Source organism: Lepus europaeus, chromosome 3 (genome assembly GCF_033115175.1).
Source record: "Lepus europaeus isolate LE1 chromosome 3, mLepTim1.pri, whole genome shotgun sequence".
Classification (NCBI taxonomy): Eukaryota; Metazoa; Chordata; class Mammalia; order Lagomorpha; family Leporidae; genus Lepus; species Lepus europaeus.
The window spans coordinates 104395974-104420923 of record NC_084829.1 but is presented as its reverse complement, the minus strand read 5'-3'; the positions used below and the strand labels follow the sequence as shown (position 1 = coordinate 104420923).

At 44.3% G+C, this 24950-nt stretch overlaps 1 protein-coding gene across 5 annotated transcripts in view; it reads left to right on the top strand.

The window, feature by feature from the left end:
• The first annotated feature begins 7060 nt into the window (after nucleotides 1-7060).
• ATG5 (autophagy related 5) overlaps nucleotides 7061-24950 on the top strand; it is a 160321-nt gene continuing 142431 nt past the window's right edge. For 3 of the 5 annotated variants that reach the window (XM_062186564.1, XM_062186567.1, XM_062186568.1), the window contains exons 1-2: nucleotides 7061-7333; nucleotides 21494-21659. In XM_062186564.1, the coding sequence (XP_062042548.1) occupies nucleotides 21552-21659 (108 nt within the window). In that variant the 5' untranslated portion in view covers nucleotides 7061-7333; nucleotides 21494-21551. The other 2 variants (XM_062186565.1, XM_062186566.1) reach the window with 2 other exon arrangements.

Genomic DNA, 24950 nt, shown 5'->3' with positions numbered 1-24950 from the left:
AAAGATACTTTTAGATTAAGTGTGATAGTATGAAAAATTAGGACACAAACATATGAGAGTTATAAACGTACAGAAATTCCCCTTATCTGGGGGGATATGGTCCAAAATTCTCAGTGGGTGCCTGAAGCCAAGGATAGGACTGAACTCTATAAACAGTATATATACACAGTGTATGAAAAGTTTAATCTGGGGGCTGGGCTGGTGCCACCTGCAGTGTTGGCATCCCATATGAGCACCAGTTCAAGTCCCCAGTGCTCTGCTTCTGATCTAGCTCCTGGGTAATGCACCTGGGAAAGCATCAGAAGACGGTCTCAGCTCCCTGCTAATGCACCTGAGAAAGTAGTGGAAGACGGCCCAAGTGCTCAGGCCCCTGCACCTATGTAGGCTCCAGCTTCAACCTGGCCCATTTAGGGAGTGAACCAGCAGATGGAAGATTTATCTATTGATCTCTCTCTCTCTTTGTCTCCCCCATCCCAACCCATCCCATAACTCTGTCTTTCAAATAAATAAAGTAAATCTTGTTCAAAAACAGAATATTTGGAATATTGTTTTAGTTGTCCACTGTAGAATCCATCTGTGTATAGAGTAGTTAGAAAATATTCAGTGATTGGAATCATAGAGTCTTTTTTTTTTTTTTGACAGGCAGAGTTAGACAGTGAGAGAGAGAGAGAGAGAGAGAGAGACAGAAAGGTCTTCCTTTCCATTGGCTCACCCCCCAAATGGCTGCTACAGCCAGCGTGCTGCACCGATCCGAAGCCAGGAGCCATGTGCTGCCTCCTGGTCTCCTATGTGTGTGCAGGGCCCAAGCACTTGGGCCATCCTCTTCTGCCCTCCCAGGCCACAGCGGAGAGCTGGACTGGAAGAGGAGCAACCAGGACAGAATCCGGCGCCCCAACCTGGACTAGAACCCAGGTTGCTGGCGCCGCAGGCGGAGGATTAGCCAAGCGAGCTGTGGCGCCGGCCATCATAGAGTCTTATAACACAGTATTTTCAATAGAAACCCATGTCTTATCTGTCAGAGATAGAATTACATATGGTATTGTACAGTCCACATGGTAGTCCTGGGAAAACAGTTCCAAACTGTGGTTTAGACGATATATTCACGTGTGCACTTAATTTTTTTTTAAAGATTTATTTGTTTATTTTAAAGGCAGAGTTACACAGAGAGAGAAGGAGAGGCAAAGAGAGAGAGAGAGCGAGGTCTTCCATCTGCTGGTTCACTCCCCAATTGGCTACCACGGCTGGAGCTGCACCAATCCGAAGCCAGGAGCCAAGAGCTTCCTCCAGGTTTTTACTTTTACGAAGTGTATTGTAATGTGAGCTCAAAACAGGCTTGAGAGTCTGAATGAACATTTGACACAAAAAATGAAAGGCTCAGAGTGAAAGCTGAGAGTCTATCTATGCAGTTATTGGACTGATTTTAGAATGCCAATTAAGGGGCAAGCATTGTGGCACAGCAGGTGAAGCCGCCTCCTGCAATGTTGGCATCCTGTATCAGAGTGTCAGAGTCCAGGCTGCTCTGCTTCTGATCCAGCTCTCTGCCAATGCACCTAGGAAAGCAGTGGAGGATGGCCCACGTGCTTGGACCCCTGATACCCACGTGGGAGACCCAGATGGAGGCTCTTGGCTTCAACCTGGCCCTGCCCCAGCTATTGCAGCCATTTGGGGACTGAAACAGTGGATGGAAGATCCTACTGTCTCTCCCTCTCTCTCTGCCACTTTGCCTTTCAAATAAACAAAAATAAATTTTAAAAAATGCCAATTAAATAGATACGAATGGAATTCCTATGATTGATGAGCATTAACAGTCTCAAGATAATGTTTAGGGCCGGCGCCGTGGCTCAACAGGCTAATCCTCCGCCTTGCGGCGCCGGCACACCGGGTTCTAGTCCCGGTCGGGGCACCGATCCTGTCCCGGTTGCCCCTCTTCCAGGCCAGCTCTCTGCTGTGGCCAGGGAGTGCAGTGGAGGATGGCCCAAGTGTTTGGGCTCTGCACCCCAGGGGAGACCAGGATAAGCACCTGGCTCCTGCCATCGGAACAGCGCGGTGCGCTGGCCGCAGCGCGCTACCGCGGCGGCCATTGGAGGGTGAACCAACGGCAAAAGGAAGACCTTTCTCTCTGTCTCTCTCTCACTATCCACTCTGCCTGTCAAAAATTAAAAAAAAAAAAAAAAAAAAGATAATGTTTAGTTTCGCCAAGTGTACTCTCTCTTCAGAGGAGAAAATACTACATAAGAATAAATTCCAGGGGCTGGCGCTGTGGTGCAGCAGGTTAATGCCCTGGCCTGAAGCGCTGGCTTCCTATATGGGCACCAGTTTGAGACCCGACTGCTCCATTTCCGATCCAGCTCTCTGCTGTGGCCTGGGAAAGCAGTAGAAGATGGCCCAAGCCCTTGGGCCCCTGCACCTGCCTGGGAAACCTGGAGGAAGCTCCTGGCTCCTGGCTTCGGATTGGTGCAGCTTCAGCCATTTCAGCCATCTGGGGAGTGAATCATCGGATGGAAGACCTCTCTCTCTTTCTCTCTGCCTTTCCTCTCTCTGTGTAACTCTCTAAAATAAGTAAGTAAATAAATAAATAAATATTTTTAAAAAAGAATAAATTCCCAACTTTGATATGTCTGTCCTTAGAATTATTAGAGCCACACAGATGATCAGAATCACAATGAAACTGTGCTAAATTCTTCAGTATGGCATGTTTTGGGCTGGTTGTTTTTGGACTTTTTGTTCAGCAACATTGACATCCACATGGGAAGAACTGAGGTAGGCAGTGCTTTGGAAATACAAAATGTTGTACAAGGTGTTAAGCTCTAACACCTTTAGTGTTGACATAGGTAACCCAGATAAGATATAGTGTAGAGACTGGGAAAGATTGGAGAGGGGCCGCCCACTTCCACTTCACTCCACTCCAGCTCATAACAATGAGACATGGGTGCTCAGTGTTATCAGAGTCTCAGATGAACCGGAAACCAGAAATCCATTTTTTGTTTTTGGTGGTGGTGAAGGGAGTATGTTACTATCAAAAAAAAATTTTTTTTTTGAGTTTTAAAATCGTTTTAAAGACCAAAGAGTATCTACCATTCTTGCTAACTGACCAAGGTTTATTTGGTCATGTATAATGCTTAGGTTCCTTTCCATGGATAATTACAGCCCACGAGACATCAAAGTGGGAGAGGATTAGTTATTTCCTAATTATCTGCCTAAGACATTATAGTGTAGGTCAATTTATGCCAATTTCTGATGTGTATGAAGATAGCTATGTAAGCTGGATGGAACTCCAACTATGTCATATACATATATATAAAAGTATTAATTAAATAATTAATTAGAAAGAGAGAGCTTCCATCTGCTGGTTCAGTCCCCAAATGATTACAAAGACTGGTGCTGGGCCTGGCCGGAGCTGAGAGCCAGAAGCTCAGTCCAGTGTGAGTATCAGGGACTGAATTATTTGATCTCTGTCCTTGAGGTGCTTTTATTATCTCCTTGCATGAAAGGTTGACATAGGCAGGCATAGCATCATTCCTAGGCTAAATTCTACAACCCTATAGAATTCTTATCGTTTTTTAAGATTCATTATTTGAAAGGCACATTTACAGTGACAGAGAAAGAGGGAGAGACACACAGAGAGAAATCTTCCATCTGCTGATTCATTCCCCAAACAACAGCTAGGGCTGGGCCAGGCTGAAGCCAGGAGCCAGGGGCTTCTTCTGGGTCTCCCATGTGGGTGCAGGGGCCCAAGCACTTGGATCATCTTCTGCTGCTTCCCCAGGCACCTGAGCAAGGAGCTGGATTGGAAGCAGAGCAGCCAAGACTCAAACCAGTGCCCATATGGGATAATGGCATCACAGGCGGTGACTTTACTCCCTATGCCACAATGCTGGCCCCAACCCTATAGAATTCTAATGGAAGATATTAGGAATCAAATTGCAGGCTTGACAGATTCCTATAGTCTATTCATGAAAGAGTGATAAGAACCTCTAAAATGTTTTAGTCAATCCACATATTTTTAATGTTTCTAATTTTTAGAAAGACTTATTTATTTATTTATTTGAAAGGCAGAGTGACAGAGAGAAAGGGAGAAACAGAGAGAGATCTTCCATCCGTTGGCTCTCTCCATAAATGGCTGCATGGCTTGGACTGGGCCAGGCCAAAGCCAGGAGCCAGGAAGTTCATCCAGGTTTCCCACATTGAGTTGCAGGGGCCCAAGTACTTGGGCGATCACTTGCTGCTTTCCCAGGTGCATTAGAAGGATGCTAGATTGGAAGAACAGCTAGGACTTGAATTTGCACTCAAACATGAGATTCAGGTGTTGTTGGCAGTGGCTTAACCTGCTTAGCCACACTATCAGCCCTTAAATAATTCTAATTTTTAAATGAGATTGTATTGCTAACATGTGTGATACTTTTGAGCAAAACTCATCTTTGACATTCACTATGCTGATTAGCAAAGCATGTGGCTGTGGATCAGGATAGTGGTAAGAGAAGTCCTTATGATAGCTGCTTCTGCTTCTTGCAGGTGCATGCCTGAACACCTCTGGAGCATGGAACTCTCAGCTTTGGCACCTGGAATTGAAGCTTAAACCAGCTGATTCATAATGCTATATTGTGTATGCTGAAGTAGGTGATGGTCCATTAGAGCAATCATGGGACTGACCAGTTCCAGCCTTTGGAATGCTAATTTGTAGCCTTTGATATAGGAATTTGTACTCACTTTCTAGGAGTTTCCATTCCAGCAAGAGAGGGGTGTTATTTGAATCAGGGTATGAAAAAGAACAGAGGAACAGAAGTGACTGTATTCTGTTTTTCTCTTTTCCTCTTTCTCTGTAACTCTGGCTTTCAAATCAATAAATAAATCTTTTAAAAAAAGTTATCTTCACTAATCCTCCGCCTTGCTGTGCCGGCACACCGAGTTCTAGTCCCGGTTGGGGCGCCGGATTCTGTCCCAGTTGCCCCTCTTCCAGTCCAGCTCTCTGCTGTGGCCTGGGAGTGTAGTGGAGGATGGCCCAAGTGCTTGGGCCCTGCACCCCATGGGAGATCAGGATAAGCACCTGGCTCCTGCCATCAGATCAGCGTGGTGCGCCAGCTGCGGCGACCATTGGAGGGTGAACCTACGGCAAAGGAAGACCTTTCTCTCTGTCTCTCTCTCTCACTGTCCACTCTGACTGTAAAAAAAAAAAAAGAAAGAAAAAAAAGAAAAAAAAGTTATCTTCAGAGGAAAAAAGTTAGAAAGATGCAGTATCATGGCTTGAGAGAGTAGACACAGTCTTAACAAATGGAAATGACAGGGAACAAATACAGAATGCCTCTTATTTCCAAATATTTAGTCAAGGAGCATAATCAGGGAGGGGAAAATATAGTCATTTAATAGAAAACACCAATAACAGGATCATATGCAGAGGAGAGATGTGGCACATGAAGAAGAGCTAAAAGAACTGACAATGTTTATCTATCCCTGAGTGGGACACAAGAACTATCTTTTCAAATCTGAAATGGCATTTTTAATTTCTATTATTTATTTAAAAATCACTTATTTAATTGAGAGGCAGAGAGAGAGATTGAGAGCACGAGAGAGAAGCTGGTTAATTCCCCAAATGCCAGCAACAACAGAGTGGGGGTTGGGCTGGATTGGGGCAGGGAGCCAGCAATGCAATCCAGCTTGACTGAAGTGACTCCATTTTGATTCTGACAACTTTCACATCACATCTCATCTAACACACATCATGTACATGTACTGAAGTAAAAACATCAGGAAACAATATTTACCCTTTACATATGTGAAGTATGCTGCTTTTAACATTTAATTTAAATATTCAAAAGGTGCTAGCCATGCTCTTATTAACGGGATTTGAGGACTCATTCATGGATTGTGATTCACCATTAGGAGCTGGCTTTCAGGTTGGGCTGCCGCTTGGGACACCTACATCCACATTAGGCTGTCAGAGTACCTCCTGGATACTCTGCTTCCCATCCAGTTCCTGCCAATGCAGACGCTGGAAGGCGGAGGATGATGGCTCAAGTACTTGAGTCCCTGCTCCCTCCTCCCTGCTGTCTCAACGCTGGCTGTAGCTGGCATTTGGGGAGTAGATGGAAAACTCTGCCGCTTTGCCTCTCAAATAAATAACAAGGAATAAATAAACAGTGGTGGAGAAAAAGAATCTTGTGGTTATACCAAGACTTTCTCTTCCTTCCCAGAGATCAGGAACCTGCTTTGAGTCTCAGCATGGAATTTCTTTAGCATTCACGGAATTATGGCACGTGTCGCTGAGGGAAAAAACCTTAAATGCACGGCGAGACTTCTTTAGGAATAGGTTTACTCACGGTTTGTTATTTTCAGAAGCATGAAGATGAAAACACACACTTGGATACAGTGGGCAGATTCAGTTCTGTAGTTTGGCAACAGCTGTAGGCTTGCCAGTCCTTAACGACTGCCCAGGTTGTGAAAGAGTTAAGAGAATCAAACGAGAAAATGATGTGAAAGCACTTTGAAAACTAATGTTTTATTGACACTGTTGGATGACGCTAGAGGAGAGGAAAGTTGCCACCAAGCTCTCGGGAGGCAACGTCTCATTTTAAAAACTCTTTTTTTTTAATTAAACTTTTATTTAATGAATATAAATTTCCAAAGTACAGCTTATGGGTTACAATGGCTTCCCCCTCCCATAACTTCCCTCCCACCCACAACCCTCCCCTTTCCCGCTCCCTCTCCCCTTCCAATCACATCATGATTCATTTTCAATTCTCTTTATATACAGAAGATCAGTTTAGTATATATTAGGTAACGATTTCAACAGTTTGCCCCCATGTAGCAACACAAAGTGAAAAAAAAATACTCGGTTCTTGGGGTCCCGTTACTTTAACTTCCCACACTCCAGTAACTGGGCCCTGGCGCGAGACTGTCATTTAAAGGTAGAAGCTGTGAACTTGGACCGGCTTGACCCCACGTCCGAGCACTCCCGCTCGGTCCGCGCATGCTCAAAAGACGCTCCGCGCGCTCTCCTCGTAGGTTGGGCCGAACCCAGAGGGCGGAGGGCGGCCACGTGGGCCCGTGACGTCATCTCCGGGCGCCGAGGGTGACTAGACTTGCGGTGGGCTTCCAGGGCTCCGCCGCGCTGCCGGCTGCGCTGCCTGGGTCCAGGAGGGCGGAAGTGCAGCAGGGCTCGGCTCCGACCTCCGTGCCGGTGCTTTCTGCGGCTGCGCGGGCCCTGGGGGACTGCTGCTCCGGCTCCTCTGCAGGACACAGTGTGTCAGGCGGGCAGCCTGCCCTGCCTCCCCGCCGGAGCTCGGCAGTCTTGTGTCTCCATCGCTGCGGGAAGCCGGAGGAGGAGCCGGCGCTTCGGGTAGGGTGTGTGTGTTCCCCCCCGCTAGCACCAGTATAAGGAAGTGCCCAGAGGCGGATGAGGGCTGGGGTGGGGAGCCAGGTAGGTGTGGTGAGGAGGAGGGTGAGCGACTGGCGCGAGGAGCGCTGTCCGGGCGGCGATGGCGGGTGAAGGTGGCTCCTCCGGGCAGAGGTGGGGTTGGCGAGACGCCGCCCCGGGAGCCCTTGGGCCGGCCTGTGCAGTCTCTTGCGGAATATGTCTGTTCGTCGTCAGGGCAGGAAATCTAGGATGTAATCGCAGGCTCTGGAGTTCCGTGGAGGACCTGCGTTTTCCGTGGAACAGTTGTTTAAAACATAATTATTTCACAAGGTGGTTCGATTCTATCCGAATTTGGTTTTTGCTCCAATTTACCTTCTCAACGTCATTCCTTAAGGCTCATTCTAAAACCAGTAATAATGTGTAGCGCTAACAAAGCCATTTTCTGCTGATAAAGCACTTTCGCACACTTTAGGTACACTTTGGAATATTTTCAAGTCGTACTTGAACTTGGGAAACCTAGGAAACCAATTGCTTCTAGATTTTTCTGAGGAGTGAGGAAGCAGGGCAAGTCTGTAGTAATCAAAACCCAGTGACTTATCAAACAGCAACTGAACTCCAAGGCTTGCTGGTTCACTTGATAAATCTGAGACCTTGAGACTGTGGGAGCTGTGTTCTGAGCTGAACTCTGAGGATGTTGGCTTGAGGGTAGAAGTTGAGAGGAATTTTAAATTTTACACCGGTTTTAAACACGTGTTTTGATCTTCAATGTTAGCTTCATTTAAATTGGAGGGGGGGGGGATGAATGGGATTGTGTGGTTGTGGGTTTTGAGAAAAGTGTGTCCCCTTCAAGTGTGGGCTGTTTTCATTAGTTTCACAGATACTGAGTACCTGCGTGGTGCCAGGGACTGAAGCGGTAACAACAACAATGAAGAAAACTGTACAAATCCCTGATGTCATAAAGTTCACTTTGAGGGTGGGAAGAGAAGGTATTAATACAAAAAGAAAAATATATATCAGGTGGTAAAAAACTGAGAAAAGAGAAAGCTGGAATGGGGAAAGTTGGCAGTGTGCGTAGATCACAGTGGATAGCTTAGAAAAGATGAGCTTTGAAGGAGACCGGAAGGTGAAAAAGAGCAGTGCTGGGGAAGAAGTTGTCCTGGCTGTCATGGAGGCTCAGGCAGGAGAATGCCGGTTAGTTTGGCTGGAAAAGAATAAGCAAGGGAAAAAGAGTAGTTCTCACTCAAGTGAATGGGATGAGTTTCGCTTTGAATGACATTTAAATATATGTATATTTGAAAGTTTCAGGGAGAGACACAGAGATCTTCCATCTGTTGGTTCACTCCCTAGATGGCTGCAACAGCCAGGTCTAGGTCAGGCTGAAGCCGGAGCCAGGGGCTTCATCCAGGTCTCCCACATCGGTGCAGGTGCCCAACCACTTGGGCCCTCCTCTGCTGCCTTCCCAGGCCATTAGCAGTGAGCTGGTTTGGAAGTCGAGGACCAAGGACACAAATCAGTGCCCTTTTGGGATGCCAGTGTCAGAGGTGGTGGTTTTACCCGCTGTGCTACAACACCAGCCCCGAAATGGGTTTTGAGTAAGGGATAGTGGATCCATCCAATCTTAAAAGGCTGTCTTGGGGGACCGCCGTTGTGGTATAATGGGTTAATCCGTCTCTTGTCCCCACTGTTCCACTACGGATTTACCTCTCTGCTAATGCGCCTGGGAAAGTAGCAGAAGATGGCCGGCCCAAGTGCTGGGGCCCCTGCACTCACATGGGAGACCAGGAGGAGGCTCCTGGCTTTGGTCTGGCCCAGCTGGTCGTTGTGGCCATTTGGAGAGTGAATCAGTGGTTAGAAGGTCTTTCTCTCCTCTCTCTGTAATGCTGCCTTTCAGATACCTAAATCTTTAAGGAAAAAGAAAAAAAAAAAAAAAAAAAAAAGCCCTGGTTGGTAATGTTAACTGTATTTATGACTGGCGGAAATGGGAGCTGTTACTAAACTGTTTTTCTTTACCATGTTAAAAGTCAAGGTGACTTTGTATCTGGGGTAATCATGGGCGTGGTTAGAAATACCCAGATTTTAGATGTGTTTCTAAGCTAGAGCAGTCAGATGTATAAAACTGGTTAAGGATGGCTCCAAGGTTTATGGCCTGATTAAAGAGAATTACCACTTAGTGAAATGGGCCACATCACAGAGTAAAAGAGAAGCGGATGAAGGAAGATCTAAAATCATTCACTTTTGCACATGTTCAGTTTCCAAATGGTAATGTCAGTATACAATAAAGCATATGAAGCAAGTTCAGAAGAGAAGTCTAGGGGATATCTGTGGTGGTTTTAAGTGTGTAAATGGCATTGAAAACCAACAGATTTTCAGAAGAGATTGGGTGCGTTCAGGGTGGTGTGGCCATAGACAACCAACAGATTTTCAAAGGAGTGGTTTAAGGATGGAGCCCCCGGGGCGTTGCAACTCTTATATCTCTCCTCCCACCCTGCTAGGGTGGGGCTCTTCACTGAAATCCCTTTTTAGAAACATTGACCCACAGGAACAAGGTAGAGAGAAATGGAAAGCAAGCTTATTAGCTGAGGGAAAATTCAAGGAAGGGATGAGATAGGAGAGTAGGAGAATAAATGGACTAGGAAATATAGGAATGCTGGGCAGTACTCAGTGCCTACTTTGAGGTTAGTGCTCATGAATGTGAAGGGAGACCAGCCAGAATAATTCTCTTAATTTATTTTCATTTGAAAGTGGCGGGGTGGTGGTGGCGGTTTGGGGTAGGGGCGAGGAACAGAAAAGCAGGCAGACTGGGAGAGATCTGCACACTGCCATTCCTTAAATGCCTGTAACACCTGTGGCTGGGCTATGTTCAAGCCACCAGCCCATAACTCAGTCTGTGCCTCCCACATAGGTTGCAAGGACTCCATCCTTGAGCCGTCATCTGCTGTCTCCCAGGGTATGCACTTGCAGAAAATTGGAATCATAAGTGGAGCTGGAACTCTAACCCAGGCATTCTAACATGAAAAGCACCTTAACCACCACAGCAAATGCCAGGTCCACCTAATTCCTTTTAAATGTTTACAAACTTACTCTAGTAGGTGTTTGATATTTGAAATAATTTCTAGGGTTGAGCTGCCGTCTGCAATGCTGGCATCCTATATGGACACCAGTTCGAGTCCTGGCTGCTCCACTTCTGATCCAGCTCCCTGTTAATGTACCTGGGAAAGCAGCAGCAGAAGGCCCAATTTCTTGGGCCCCTGGACTCGTGTGGGAAACCCAGTTGAAGCTCCTGGCTTTGGCCATTTGGGGAATACACCAGCCGATTGAAGATTCTCTCTCTCTCTCTCTTTCTCTCTCTCTCTCTAACTCTGCCTTTCAGATAAATAGATAAATCTTTTTTTTTTTTTTTTTTTTTTTTAGATTTGTTAATTTATTTGAAAGGCAGAGTTACAGAGAGGCAGAGGCAGAGAGAGAGAGAGAGAGAGAAATCTTCCATCTGCTGGCTCACTCCCCAAATGGCTGCAATGACCGGAGCTGGGCTGATCTGAAGCCAGGAGCCAGAAGCTTCTTCCGGGTCTCCCACAGAGGTGCAGGGGCCCAAGCACTTGGGCCATTCTCCACTGCTTTCCCAGGCCATAGCAGAGAGCTGGATTGGAAGTGGAGCAGCCGGGACTCGAACTGGCACCCATGTGGGATGCCAGCACTGCAGGCAGCGGCTTTACCTGCTATGCCATAGTGTTGGCCCCAAATAGATAAGTCTTTAAAAAGAAGATTAAAAAAAGTTTCTAGGCAGTTGGAGACTTTGTCAGCAAAAATAACTCTGGGCAGTAGGTTAATTATTTGGTGAATGACTGGCTTTTTAACAGATGTTGTTGGGCAGCTACCATGTCCTAGGCCCAGAACCAGATGCAAAAAATAGAGCAGGCCAGCTGAGGTAGTCTTTGCCCTCAAGAAGCTAAGTTCTAGTAGATTGCATCATGGGGAATGTTGGCTTCCAATTGGGTAGATGGTGATGATAACCTGTACATAGGAGACAAAATTGTTCCAAAATGTGAAATTTGCTGAAATTAAAGCATGATTGTGCTGATTAGTAAAAGTTGTAAGTAGTTAGATTTACATATTTATGTTTTCCCCATATTTAACAAAAGTTACTGACCATGCTATGTGTTAATTATCCTAATATTGGAAATAAGAAGGTATGTATGACTCAATTTTTTTTTTTTAAGTTTTATTTCTTTGAAAGTCAGATTTACACAGAGGAGAGGCAGAGAGAGAGAGAGACAGAGGTCTTCCATCTGCTGGTTCACTCCTCAGTTGGCTGCAACAGCTGGAGCTGTGCCGATCTGAAACCAGGAGCCAGGAGCTTCTTCCAGGTCTCCCACGCAGGTGCAGGGGCCCAAGCACTTGGGCCATCTTCCACTGCTTTCCCAGGCCATAGCAGAGAGCTGTATCAGAAGTAGAGCAGCCAGGACTTGAACCGGCGCCCATATGGGATGCCAGCACTGCAGGCGGTGGCTTAACCTGCTACGCCACAGCACTGGCCCCGTGACTCAGTTTCTTTCATTCTTGTGCTCTGCTGAGGCGAGGAACCAGGAGCTCCATCTGGGACACCCACATGGGTGGCAGGGAATCAAGTACTTGAGCTATCATCTGCTTCCCAGGTGTGTTAACAGAAAAGTGGGTTGGAAGTGGAGTACCTGGGACTTAAACCAGGCACTCCAGTACAGGCTACAGCATGTCCCAAGTGGTGGCATAACCCGCTGCACCACAAGGTCCCCCCTGGTAGTACATTAGACTGGAGATTAATTAGGGGAAAGCTTACCAAGGAGCTGATAGTAAGCTGACCTTTAGGAGTTGGCTAAAGAAGAGGGAATAAGTGTTCAATCAGAGGGGCCATGGAAACATGAGAGAACCGTGTTTTAAGCACATCCGCCATAACCCTGTGAGAAATGGAATTGTTTCATTTTACGTATAGGAGATTCAGAGAGGATGAGGTTGTTGTCTAAGGATGTGAAACTAATGGATGGGCGTGAGGGTTTAAACCTATGTCTGATTTCAAAGCCTCTTAACTACTTAACTGTGTAGCCTGCTGTCAATTTCCTGTCCTTGCTCTTTTTTCAAAAATGTACTTTTATTTATTTAACTTGCAAGGCAGAGAGACAGAGCTCCCATTTGCTGGTTCATTCCCCAGATGCCTGCAACTGCACAGTCTGGGACAGCCAAAGTCAGGAGTCGGGACAGCAATCCCAGTCTCCCATGCTGGGAGGCAGAGACCCAGTTACTACTGCCTCCTAGGGTGCACATAGCAGGAAGGTGGAGTCAGGACCAGAGCTGGGACTCGAATCAAGGCACTCTGGGATGGGATGCCGGCATCCCCAACAGCATTTTAAATTGCTGCGCCAAACACTCAGCCCATCCTTGTTCTTTATCCCTCAGTCGTTTTGCACTAACTTTTAGTCATTCTTCTTTGGGAAGGCTCACTCTCACCAATCCATTGCTACCATTCTAAGTAGAGCCCTAATTCTGCCTCAGATGCTGAAACTGCTTCCTGCTCTGACTTGGCTCTTCCATGCACGGCTACCAGATAATTGATTTTTATTTTTCTTTTATAAAACTTTATAAGCTCTCTAGGCCTGGCAGGTGAAATTGTGGCCCCCATAATATTCCATTTAGTATGCTTCATGCTTTTAGTCTCATTTTACATTTATAGAGAGGACATTAAAGGCAAACAATCGCTTGCTTTTCTTTTTTTGTTTTTTTGCCAGGCAGAGTTAGACAGTGAGAGAGAGAGAGACAGAGAGAGAGAGTTATAGACAGTGAGAGAGAGACAGAGGGAAAGGTCTTCTTTCCGTTGGTTCACTCCCGTAATGGCTGCCACAGCCGGTGCTGCGCTGATCCGAAGCCAGGAGCCAGGTACTTCCTCCTGGTCTCCCATGTGGGTGCAGGGACCCAAACACTTGGGCCATCCTCTGCTGCCCTCCCGGGCCACAGCAGAGAGCTGGACTAGAAGAAGAGCAACCGGGACTAGAACCTAGGGTACTGGCGCCGCTGGCGGAGGATTAGCCAAGTGAGCCACGGAGCCGGCCCCGCTTGCATTTCTTAGCACACATCATGTGTCCATTATTATGTCAAATACCTTATACTTTTTTTTTTTCAGGATAATCTTGTAACTTGAGTATTACCCCATTTCATGGGTGAGGAAATTGAGGCTTCATGCAATGACTTCCCCAGGGTCACATGTGAGATATATCTATCTATCTACCTACACACACACACACACACATATATATATATTTTAAGATTTATTTTTATTTATTTGAAAGAATTATCGAGTGAGGTAGAGACAAAGAGCAGTCTTCCATCTGCTGGTTCACTCCCCAAAGGGCCGCAATGGCTGGAGCTGGGCTGATCCGGATCCAGGAGCCAGGAATTTCTTCTGGGTCTCTCACATTTATGCAGGGGCCCAAGGACTTGGACCATCCTCTGCTGTTTTCCCAGGTCCATTAGCAGGGAGCTGGATAAGAAGTGGAGCAGCTAGGACTCAAACCGGCACCCATATGGGATGCTGGCACTGCAGGCTGGCTCTTTAACCCACTGTACCACAGGGCGGGCCCCCACATGTGATATTAATAGATGTTACAGTGTCAGTTCCTTTGTTGACTGCTTCTGCTTCCAACATAAGATATCCTAAACAGTTGGTGTGTATTTTTTTTTTTTTTTTTGACAGGCAGAGTGGACAGTGAGAGAGAGACAGAGAGAAAGGTCTTCCTTTTGCCGTTGGTTCACCCTCCAATGGCCGCCGCGGTAGCGCGCTGCGGCCGGCGCACCGCGCTGATCCGATGGCAGGAGCCAGGTGCTTCTCCTGGTCTCCCATGGGGTGCAGGGCCCAAGGACTTGGGCCATCCTCCACTGCACTCCCTGGCCACAGCAGAGAGCTGGCCTGAAAGAGGGGCAACCGGGACAGGATCGGTGCCCCGACCGGGACTAGAACCCGGTGTGCCGGCGCCGCAAGGCGGAGGATTAGCCTAGTGAGCCGCGGCGCCGGCCTGTTGGTGTGTATTTTTTTCTTACCCCTTAGTGTCTTTACTGATGCAATTTTACCTTGCTAGGAATATTTGTCTTCCTTTCTTTGCCTATTCATATTCTATTCATTCTGCATCTTTTGGAAGTTTTCTTTGAACACTAGCATATGTAAACTAACATTTAACTTCTCCATCCTCCACTCAAGAAAACCCTCACTAGTAACATTAACTTTTGCCACGGACATGGGCATTTTGGAGTTGGAAGGGCTGTTGGTAATCGGTGTGGTATAATGGAAAGCACATGAGATTGGCAATCTTAGGAAGGGTGTGGCTTCTGTTGTTGACTCTGTCACTTATTAGCCACCCAAGTTTTTTTTAAAGTCAGCTGACTTTTCCATCTCAAATTCATTGTTTGTAAAATGGGAACTTGCAAGATTATATTAAGTGTGAATAATGTAAATAAAATGTGTGGTGTTTCTACAGTTACTTAAAGTAGTATATAATCTACTCTTATCTAATTTTGATGGTCTCATCTGATCTGCTCACCTCATGGTTTGGGATTCTGTTTGGTTCTGTAATTTCCTACTCATGTACTGTCTTTCCAACAAATTGAGGTTCAGTAAACGTTTTTTGAGCACCTGTTATAGTTCAGTCACTATTCTAAATGTCAGCAGTGAGAAGTGGGATGTGATCCTTTTCCCCAAGGGAATGCACTAAAGTCGTCTGGAGGAAAGGCAGGTACAAACAAGTATGGGTTTAACTGTCCTGTCGCGGAAGAGAAGGAAAGGTGCAGTGAGGAGACACGGAAGACGGCCTGAGCCATGCAGAGCAGCAAGGCTGCGTTGAACTGGGTCCTCACAGCTGTCTGGGTTGGAGGACCAGGCAGTGCAGGCTGCTTTAGAGTGAGCAGCAGGCTGGGAAGGACAGCAAAGTGCCTGGCACATTGAGTGGATACCTCTGAGCAGTGGAGGTGGTGCTAAAAAGTTTATTATTGCTGTTGTTATTTTGTATTCCTCTAGCACTTCCCGCAGAGCTGAGCAGATCAAAGGTCAAGTATTTGTTGCTTCTATATTGAATGTTATTAGTAGTGTTGAGTGCATAGTTTTTAACTAATGTTTTTCCTTTAGTCTTTTTTTTTAAAGATTTATTTATTTGAAAGGCAGAGTTACCAAGAGAGGGAGACACACAAACACAGAGACTGACAGAGAGAGAATCTTTGCTCTGTTAGTTCACTCCCCAAATGGCCACAACAGCTGGAGCTGGGCCAGTTCACTCCCTAAATGGCCAAAACAGCTGCAGCTGGGCCAGTCTGAATCCAGGAGCCAGGAACTTCCTCCTGGTCTCCCACATGGGTGCAGGGGCCCAGGTACCTGGGCCTTTTTCTGCTGCCTTCCTGTGCGGGCCAGCCGCACCAGTCAAATGGAACCTGAAGGGGGGCGTGGTAATGAAAAGAGGTACAAGGGCGCAGAGAATGGAGCCAAGGCAAAAGACTGATCAAGGCTCGTTTATTCCAGCATCTCAGCAATATTTCTACATAACCAGCTATAGCTCAAGGCAACACAGAAGGTCACAACATGCACAAGCAACTTATCGGGCTTTCTGCAACACAGTCATAACAGTTAATTTTAGCAGAGTGCTCTTGTTTAATCATCCTCTTTCAACATGGGAGCACCTGACTTTCTCATCCCAGGAATTCCACAAGCCAAGAGTGACCTTGACTTGTCTAATGGCTGCCTACACCTTCCCAGGCACATCAGGGAGCTGCTGGATCAGAAGTGGAGCAGCTGGGACTCCAGCTGGCACCCATATGGGTGGTAGATTTGCCCCACTACACTACAGCACTGGATCCTCCTTTAATCTTATAATTCCTGTTTGTTGCCTAATGCTTTTGATTATTCTTAGTTGTTGAATGTTGACTTTTAGTGTAAATTTTTAAAAACTTATTTGCTTTTATTTATTTGAAAGGCAGAAAAAAATAGAAAGGGAGATGTTCCATCTGCTGGTTCGCTTCCTAAATGTATGCAACAGTGAGGGCTGGGCCAGGCTGAAAGGTACTCAGTTCTGGTCTTCTCACCCAGGTGACAGGGACCCAGGACTTGAGGCAACGCCTTGCTGCCTTTCAGGGTGCACATCACCTGGAAGCAGGAAGCTGAGGCAGAGCCGAGACTTGGAGCTAGGCATTCTAATATGGGATGTAGTTGTCCCAAGTGGCATCTTAATACTGTCCCAAATGCCTGTCCCAGCTTTTAAACATTTTTTGAGACATGCTCTTGTTTCTTAAATTGTAATAGTACATAGCCTATATACTACTTAAAAGACCGTTGCTGTTCTAAGGTCTTTATATGTATTAATTCATTTAATTTCTGTCTGATGTGTTAAGTGCTGTTTCCTCATTTTATATAGAGAACTTAAGTAACTGAGTTACATTGTAAGTGGTGAAGCTAGATTTTTAGATCCAGGCAGTCTGAATTCACATCATATTTTTAAGCCCTATAGTACAGTGCCTCTCAAAATTAAAATTTTGTTTTTCCACCTCTGTTTATAAAGAATTATTAGGCTATTTATTATCAATTTTTCTTGCACTTTTAAAAAAAGATTTATTTTATTTATTTGAAAGGCAGAGTTGCAGAGAGGGAGAGATACAGAGAGAGATCTTCTATTCTCTGGTTTACTCCCCAAATGGCTGCAACAGTCCAGGCTGGGCCAGGTTGAAGCCAGGAGCCAGGAGCTTCAATGCGGGTCTTCCACATGAGTGCGGCAGTCCAAGTGCTTGGGCCATCTTCTGCTGTTTTCCCAGGGGCATTAGCAGGAAGCTGGATTGGAAGTAGAGCAGCCAGACTCAATCTGGCGCCCTTGTGGGATGTGGGTGTTGCAGGTAGTGGCTTAACCCATTATGTCACAATGCTGCCCTCTATTGCACATTTTTTTTTTTTTAAGTATATTCACTAGCCTAGAGACTTGCTTTCTTATGTGATTCCTTATATATGAACTTGATTAATATTGAACAATTAGGATCCAGAATTGTGGCATGTAGGGTTAAGCCACTGCCTGCGACACCAGCTTCCCATATGTGCAGTGGTTGGAGTCCGGGCTGTTCCACTTCTGATCTAGCTCCCTGCTAATGTGTCTGGGAGAGCAGCAGAAGATGGCACAAGTAACTAGGCCCTGGCCACCCATGCAGGAGATCTGGATAGAGTTCCTGGCTCTTGGCTTTGGTCTGTCCCAGTCCTGAGCACTAAACCATCAGATCAAAGATTGTCTGTCTCTGTCTCTGTCTCTCTCTGTCTTTACCTTTCCCTCCCTCTATCCTTGTAACTCTGTCTTTCAAATGAGATAATCACATCTTTTTTTAAAAGATGAACTTTTTACGATTCTTTAAACTTGAGTCTGCATATTTTGAGGCAGTAAACTTGAGTTTGCATATTTTGTGTGCGATTTTCATAAACTGTTTTGCAGAGTTTCTGTTTCGCAAAATTTCTATCAATTCCACTACATTACATCTTCAGCTGCCTTGGCTTTCCGTCAGTTGTTCCCTTTAGATCCAACAAGAAATACGTGTTAGAAACAATGACATATGGGAAATAAGATACCAGTTTATCCTTCACTTGTTTTTATGCCTAAAATCCTTCTGTAGAACTTTGATAAACTTGACTGGAACACAAGACCGTAATAAAACCAAACCCTGTGGCAGGCATTTGGTACAGCAGTTAAGATACTGCCACAGATGCCCACATTCCATTTCAGAATGCCTGCTAATCCTGGCTCTATTACTGCCAGCTTCTTACTAATGCATACCCCGGGAGGCAGCAGGTGATGGCTCAAGTGTTTGGGTCCCTGCCACGTGTGTGGGAGACCCGGATTAAGTTTCTGGCTCCTGGTCTGTTCCAGCTGTAACTGTTTGGGTATCTGAGGGAGTGAACCAGCAGATGGGAAATCTCTGTCTGCCCTTCTGAATAAATAAGTAAATAAATAAATGCAAGCCTATAGTTGGGATGTTGACGTATGCTCCCGTCTCCTGTTTCCATACTTTTATCTCTTTGGGAGAGGGACTCGGAGCCTAAAGGGACACTCTTTGCCTGTCTTTTTGCTCTTCCTGATGCATGGCAGAAGCAGAAGGAGATGTCACTGAAACAAAGCAGGAAGGTCAGTCAGGTGCCGCCATCGGGCAGCCTAGAAGGAAGGCGAGGAGCCACACCTACACAAATGGTATTTTGGTTCATGACGATCCCTCCTATTAATAAACAGGGCTCAAATTATGTTCTGGAGTCTGACCAATTTGACTGATTCCTTCTTGAGAGAAGAGCCAGTCAGGATGCTTTTCCCTGGATGGCCATTCCCACTTGAGTTTTGAATTGTTTTGAAGTGTATTGTCTGGCTGGCTTCTTCTGAGAGGAAAGATTATCCAGTGTGACTGTAACTTAACTTTAGAGTCATAGTGAAGTTTTCTTAAACGTTTGTGAAAGAACTCTGTTTCAGGTTGCTTCTGCTTCCTGAGAAAGACGGGGATCTCAGTTATAGCTCTTTTAAAAAATATATTTATTTATTTATTTGAAAGGCAGAGAGAGAGAGAGAGAGAGAGAGAGAGAGAGAGGTATCTTACACCCACTGGTTCACTCACCAGATGGCTGCAACAGCTGGAACTGAGCAGATCCTAAGCCAGGAGCCAGGAGCTTCCTCCAGATCTCCCATGTGGGTGTGGGGGCCAAGAACTTGGGCCATCTTCTGCTGCTTTCCCAGGCCACAGCAGAGAGCTGGACCAGAAGAGGAGCAGCTGGGACTTGAACTGGTGCCCGTATGGGATGCTAGCCCTGCAGGTGGCTATGCATGCTATACTACAGCACCGGCCCCGCATTTGTAGCTCTTGATTAATCTGTTGTATTAGGGTTATAGAGACCACTGCTTACCACCTTTATCAGATTCAAATTTTAGATTTATTTGTAATCCAGATTTCATTAATTCCTGTCACTGATAAATCCACTGAAAAAGACCAACCTGTTAATGTAATTGAGAGTAGTAAGAGCTTTCCTATTTTCAGTGACTTAATTTTGTATGATCTGTAAACCTGGAAGGTTTCTGCTGAATGCAGAAATTAAGCGTGTTGTTTGAGTTTGAAGCCTGTCAGTGTGGAGCTACATGAAGTTTACATGTGTTTATTGTTTGCCTAAAGTAGTTATTTTAATGGATATATATGTATGTACTTTAAAGATTTATTTTATTTATTTGAAAGGCAGAGTTAGAGAGGAGTGAGAGAGAGAGAGAGGGAGAAATCTTCCATCTGTTGGTTCACTCCCTAAATGGCTAGGAGCTTCCCCCAGGTCTCCCTCCTGGGTGGCAGGGGCCCAAGTACTTGAGCCACCTTTTACTGCTTTCCCAGGTGCATTAGTAGAGAGCTGGAATGGCAGTGGAATAGCCAAGTCTCAAACTTGCTCTCACACTGGTATCACAGGTGGCAGCTTAACCTACTGGGTCACTATGCTGGCCCCAATAGATATATTTTAATGAAAGTTAAAACAGTGGTGGCCGGCGCCGTTGCTTAACAGGCTAATCCTCCACCTTGCGGCGCCGGCACACCGGGTTCTAGTCCCAGCTGGGGCGCCGGATTCTATCCCGGTTGCCCCTCTTCCAGGCCAGCTCTCTGCTATGGCCCGGGAAGGCAGTGGAGGATGGCCCAAGTGCTTGGGCCCTGCACCCGCATGGGAGACCAGGAGAAGCACCTGGCTCCTGGCTTTGGATCAGCACCATGCGCCGGCCGCAGCGGCCATTGGAGGGTGAACCAACGGCAAAAAGGAAGACTTTTCTCTCTCTCTCTCTCTATCCACTCTGCCTGTCAAAACAAAACAAAACAAAACAAAACAAAACAAAACAGTGGTATGCTGAAATTGCACCAGACTTAAATACAAGAGTTCCTACCCTAATTTGACTGTTGCTTGGTGCTTTGTTGTTGGACAAATGTTTTTCCCACTTCTTTCAGCTTATTTACATGTAGATGACATTGCAGCCAATTGACCTTCACCTTTTTCTAATTAATTTATGGCAGTCTTAATGTACTTGGCATTGGTCAGTGGAAGAAAAAAGAAAAGGCTTCTTGAATAATTTAGTGTTATTGATTATATTTGGTTAAACTCATGATTTTATAGAATGTTTTTAAGTGGATATAATATGATAAATTATAAATTACTACCTATGAAAAATGAAGAATATTATTTGAATAAGTATATTGAATTTTAATATATAGGTGCTACCTGTTTAGTTACTGTCGGCATTTATTATCAACAGTATTCATTTCAACATATGTTCTAATAGTATATTGTGGTGTTAAATAGCTGTAGAACATTAGCACAGGAAGACACTTAGATATTACAGAAGTCAAAAGTCACATCCTTTATCCAAAAATTTTCAGGTTGCAGATTTAGTACTATATTTATGGTATAGGGACATTCTAAGAGTTGAGGGTAGAGCATTTACCCATTCACTGGCGCAGAGGACTGTAATCCTGATTTACAGAATTTGGTTGGATTTTAATAGGTGAGAGAAGAGCATAGTCTGCCAGGGGAGGTAGAACACAGAGCTTGTTCAGGGGGCCGCTTTTGCTAGAGGGTTTATAAAAAGAAGTATAGTAAGAATGGAAATGTTGGTGAGAACAACTAGTGGAAAGGAAGAAATTTAAAATGAGGAAGCGGTTTATACAAAGATTTGTCCAAGATAAGAGAATATACTCGCAAGAAGAGAGGAGGAATTATCCAGAGTAGAAGTTGACTAATTAGGGTATGGCAGGGGTAATTGAGAACAATGCTTTGGAATTGAGCTATCAGGGGTCATAGGGCATAGGTGTAGGATCCTTTTAGATAAGTGATTCATTCTTCTGGGTTCATTACTTGAATTTGTAATGAACGTTTTGAGTTGTTGTTTGATCCATTTAAACAAATGATACCTCTGCATTTAGGACTTGTAGTGAATTTTATTTTTATTTATTTGTTTTTACTAGTTCTTAAGAAATCCTGATCACATAGATTTTTTTGAAGTAAATAATCCTTACTGCATTCACTTTTTCCCCATAATCTTTTGTTTTGTAGCAGGTTCATTCTCATCCTGTCAAGGATCTGACTAATGTTCTTCATTTTATTTTCAGTTTGGCTTTGGTTGAACAAAGAATTTAGCCTATATGTACTGCTTTAACCACTGGAAGAATGACAGATGACAAAGATGTGCTTCGAGATGTGTGGTTTGGACGGATTCCAACTTGCTTCACTCTGTGTCAGGATGAAATAACTGAAAGAGAAGCAGAACCATACTATGTAAGTATGTTGGTGGTGGCAGATGGGATATTTATCTTCATTCAGTTTTGTAAATAAAGCTCTGAGAATCTGTTAGAGCTCTAAAAGGCTGTTAACCAACATTTTAGGTGTAATTAATCCATGCTGTTTTGGGAGAGAAAACTTAGAAAAAACAGATATGCAAAAAAAGGAAATAATCTAATCTTATCACCCAAAGTATAAAACCACTGTTGACAAGTTGATATGACACTTCCTTGATTTTTTTTCTTATGCATATATGCGTATATAATGTTGGATCATGGATGATAAGCTATATGCTGTTTTCTAAATAGGAACCTATTTTGAAAATAGATTCAGATTGGGGTTTTCTATGTTTTTTTTTTTTTATTATGGATATTTCAGGCAGCTGTTTAGCCAAGTATTGTCATAGCTCAGTGGACATAAGAACAGACACACACATATACTTTTATATGTTTGCTGAGCTACCATGTTTTATATGATCTAATATAATATATATATATATATATTTAGTAAAACATGTTTTAAATTGTCATACATAGCTATATAGGTTTGAGTTAATAGATTATCTGTTCTAAAAAGATTTTATTTATTTATTTGAGAGGTTACAGACAGAGAGAAAGGTCTTCCATCCACTGGTTCATTCCCCAAATGGCCTCAAGGCTGGAGCTGAGTTGATATGAAGCCAGAAGCCAAGAGCTTCTTCTAGGTCTCCCACGTGGGTGCAGGGACCCAAGCACTTGGGCCATCTTCCACTGCTTTCCCAGGCCATAAGCAGAGAGCTGGATCGGAAGAAGAGTAGCCAGGACAGGAACTAGTGCCCATATGGATGGCAGCGCTGCAGGTGGAGGCTTACCCTGCTATACCACAGTGCTGGCCGCCCCCCCCCCCCCCTTTCTAAGTGTGTATGTCATCCAGGTTTGTGCATCTGTTAATTAGGACTGATAGTATCCTGCCTATATACTGAATAGTTCCTAATAGGCAAAGACATTTTCAGTTGTTCTAGTTGTTTATTTTTGTGTCTCAGGAACACACACTGTGGTGTACCTGGAGTGGATATGGTAAAGTGGCAACATATTTGTGTTGATGGCTGACTTCTGTTTCTCTTTGCATTCTTCCCTGTCTGTCCAAGAGGGCAGTGACACTGCTAGAGGAAGCTGCTTAAGCAAGCTCGTTCACTCCCTTTTTATGAATGGGAGTTTTTTTTCCTTTTGCCTCTTCAGCATCCACATGGGCTTATGCAAATGGCAAAAACTAAGTGTGGAAGGCCCCCCAGCCTAATGTTTGGATTTATTTGAAATTATCTCTTTGGGTTTTTTTTTTTTTTCTAGCAGTGATAATTTTGAGACACTAGGTAGTCTTGCTATTGGTACTTCAGCTTATACATTTGAGTAACTTAAAAAATCTCAAACTTGTCCTTTTCTGTCTTTAGAAAAGCTTCAACAGTTCAAAGTGGACACCGTTTATTTGTAGGAGAATTTCATCTGTAAGGTGTATTTTTTTCTGTTCTCTCTGTAACATGGGTTAAGATACCATGTAATACCATTTATGTTTTGTTTCCAAATGAATTTTTGTCATTTAGATTAAAAATCTTGGCTGGCTTTCTATAGTATTAAAACAAAGGAGTATATGTATTTAGTTGGTTAAAGTGGTGGCAACTGAGAAATATAATTTAAGTCTTTTTATTTTTAAATCAGACTTATTTGACATACTTCCTACAGTTAAAATTTAAAAGAATTCAGTATGTTTCCTTTAAATAAGAATTTGTTCAAAATATTTGTGAGAAATGGGGTATAAATAGTTTTCTGTTTTTTAATCACATTGAAAATGCTAAAAGTGTAACTGTAGGAAAAAGAGGATTATCTTGCCTTGTTGGTAATTGTTTAATTCCTGAATTCTTTCTAATTGTTCACTGAAGGAAAGTCTTACATGGTTCTGACTTGTATTTTTGAAGAATATTGGGTGATCATCATATGATAAATGAATAATAAACAACAGGTAGGGGTTAAAACTTCGTAGTACAACCCAAAGTTTGCTCTTAAATACATATATACTTAAGTGTAAGTTAATTCATACAGGAGGAAAATACATAAAAACAGGAGCCAGGTTAGAATCATAGGTGAACATTTTAGTGCCAATGTAGCTGTGTTTGGATATGTCCCAGTTGTAAATTAAGCTTGAAAATCTGTTTAATCTTGATATTTCTGTGTTTTGGTTTGTTGCCTCTGCATGAATCTTCTTTCAGTCATTGAGGATTATGTTTTGCAGGTGATATTAGGTAGGAAGTTTTTTAGAAGCTAGGTAACTTTTCAGTTTTTTGTTTTTGTTATATCCATTTAAACTGTTGCTTTTCATTTAGATTATCCAGTTTAAAAAATACTAATTTGCATTTGGGTCTTGTGATTTATTGCTAGAGGAAATCATATAATCAAGGGAATGCCATTTATTTCTGTGGATCCTAAATATTACTCAGCAATCCTCTCCTGTTTGCTCAGTCAGCTGTCCCTGCTTTTTTCTGCTAAGCCTGTTTCTCTGAGCCCTGACTTCATCTCTTAACACTTACCATGTGAACTCAGTTCTTGTGAGGACCTTCCTTGATTTTCTGCAACCAAATCTGGAAGTTCTGTCTGCAGCACGCACTTGGACTTCTCCCCCTTCTGTTGGAATGGAAGAAGTGTGCTTCCTCCTAGGTCAGACCTAACCGCCCATCTGTGTTCTGGCTCCCATCTCCTACTTTCTCTGGAAGCTTTTGTTAGCTAACTCTCCTGTCTCTACCTCCTGCTTCTCTGTTTGTTTTGCTTTGAACTTTTTGTCTGCTGGCTGCTTCATAGTATTTATATTGTCATAGAAGCTTCCTGTCCCTAAGCCACAATTCTCTGTTGGTTGTTGACCCATTTCCCTCTCACTCAATTCCTTGCTTTCCCTTTGCAGCCAGACCAAAATGATTTTTTTTTTAAGATTTATTTATTTGAACAGTGGAGTTACAGAGAGGCAGAGGCAGAGAGAGAGAGAGGGAGGGAGGTATCTTCCATCCCCTGGTTCACTCGCCAGATGGCTTCTACAGCTGGACTACACTGATCTGAAGCCAGGAGCCAGGAGCTTCTTCTAGGTCTCCCACGTGGGTGCAGGGGCCCAAGGACTTGAGCCATCTTCTGCTGCTTTCCCAGGCCCTAGCAGAGAGCTGGATTGGAAGTGGAGCAGCTGGGACTTGAACCAGTGCCCATATGGGATGCTGGCACTGCAGGCGGCAGCTTTACCCGCTACAGCACTAGCCCCCCAAAAGTTTGTTCATTC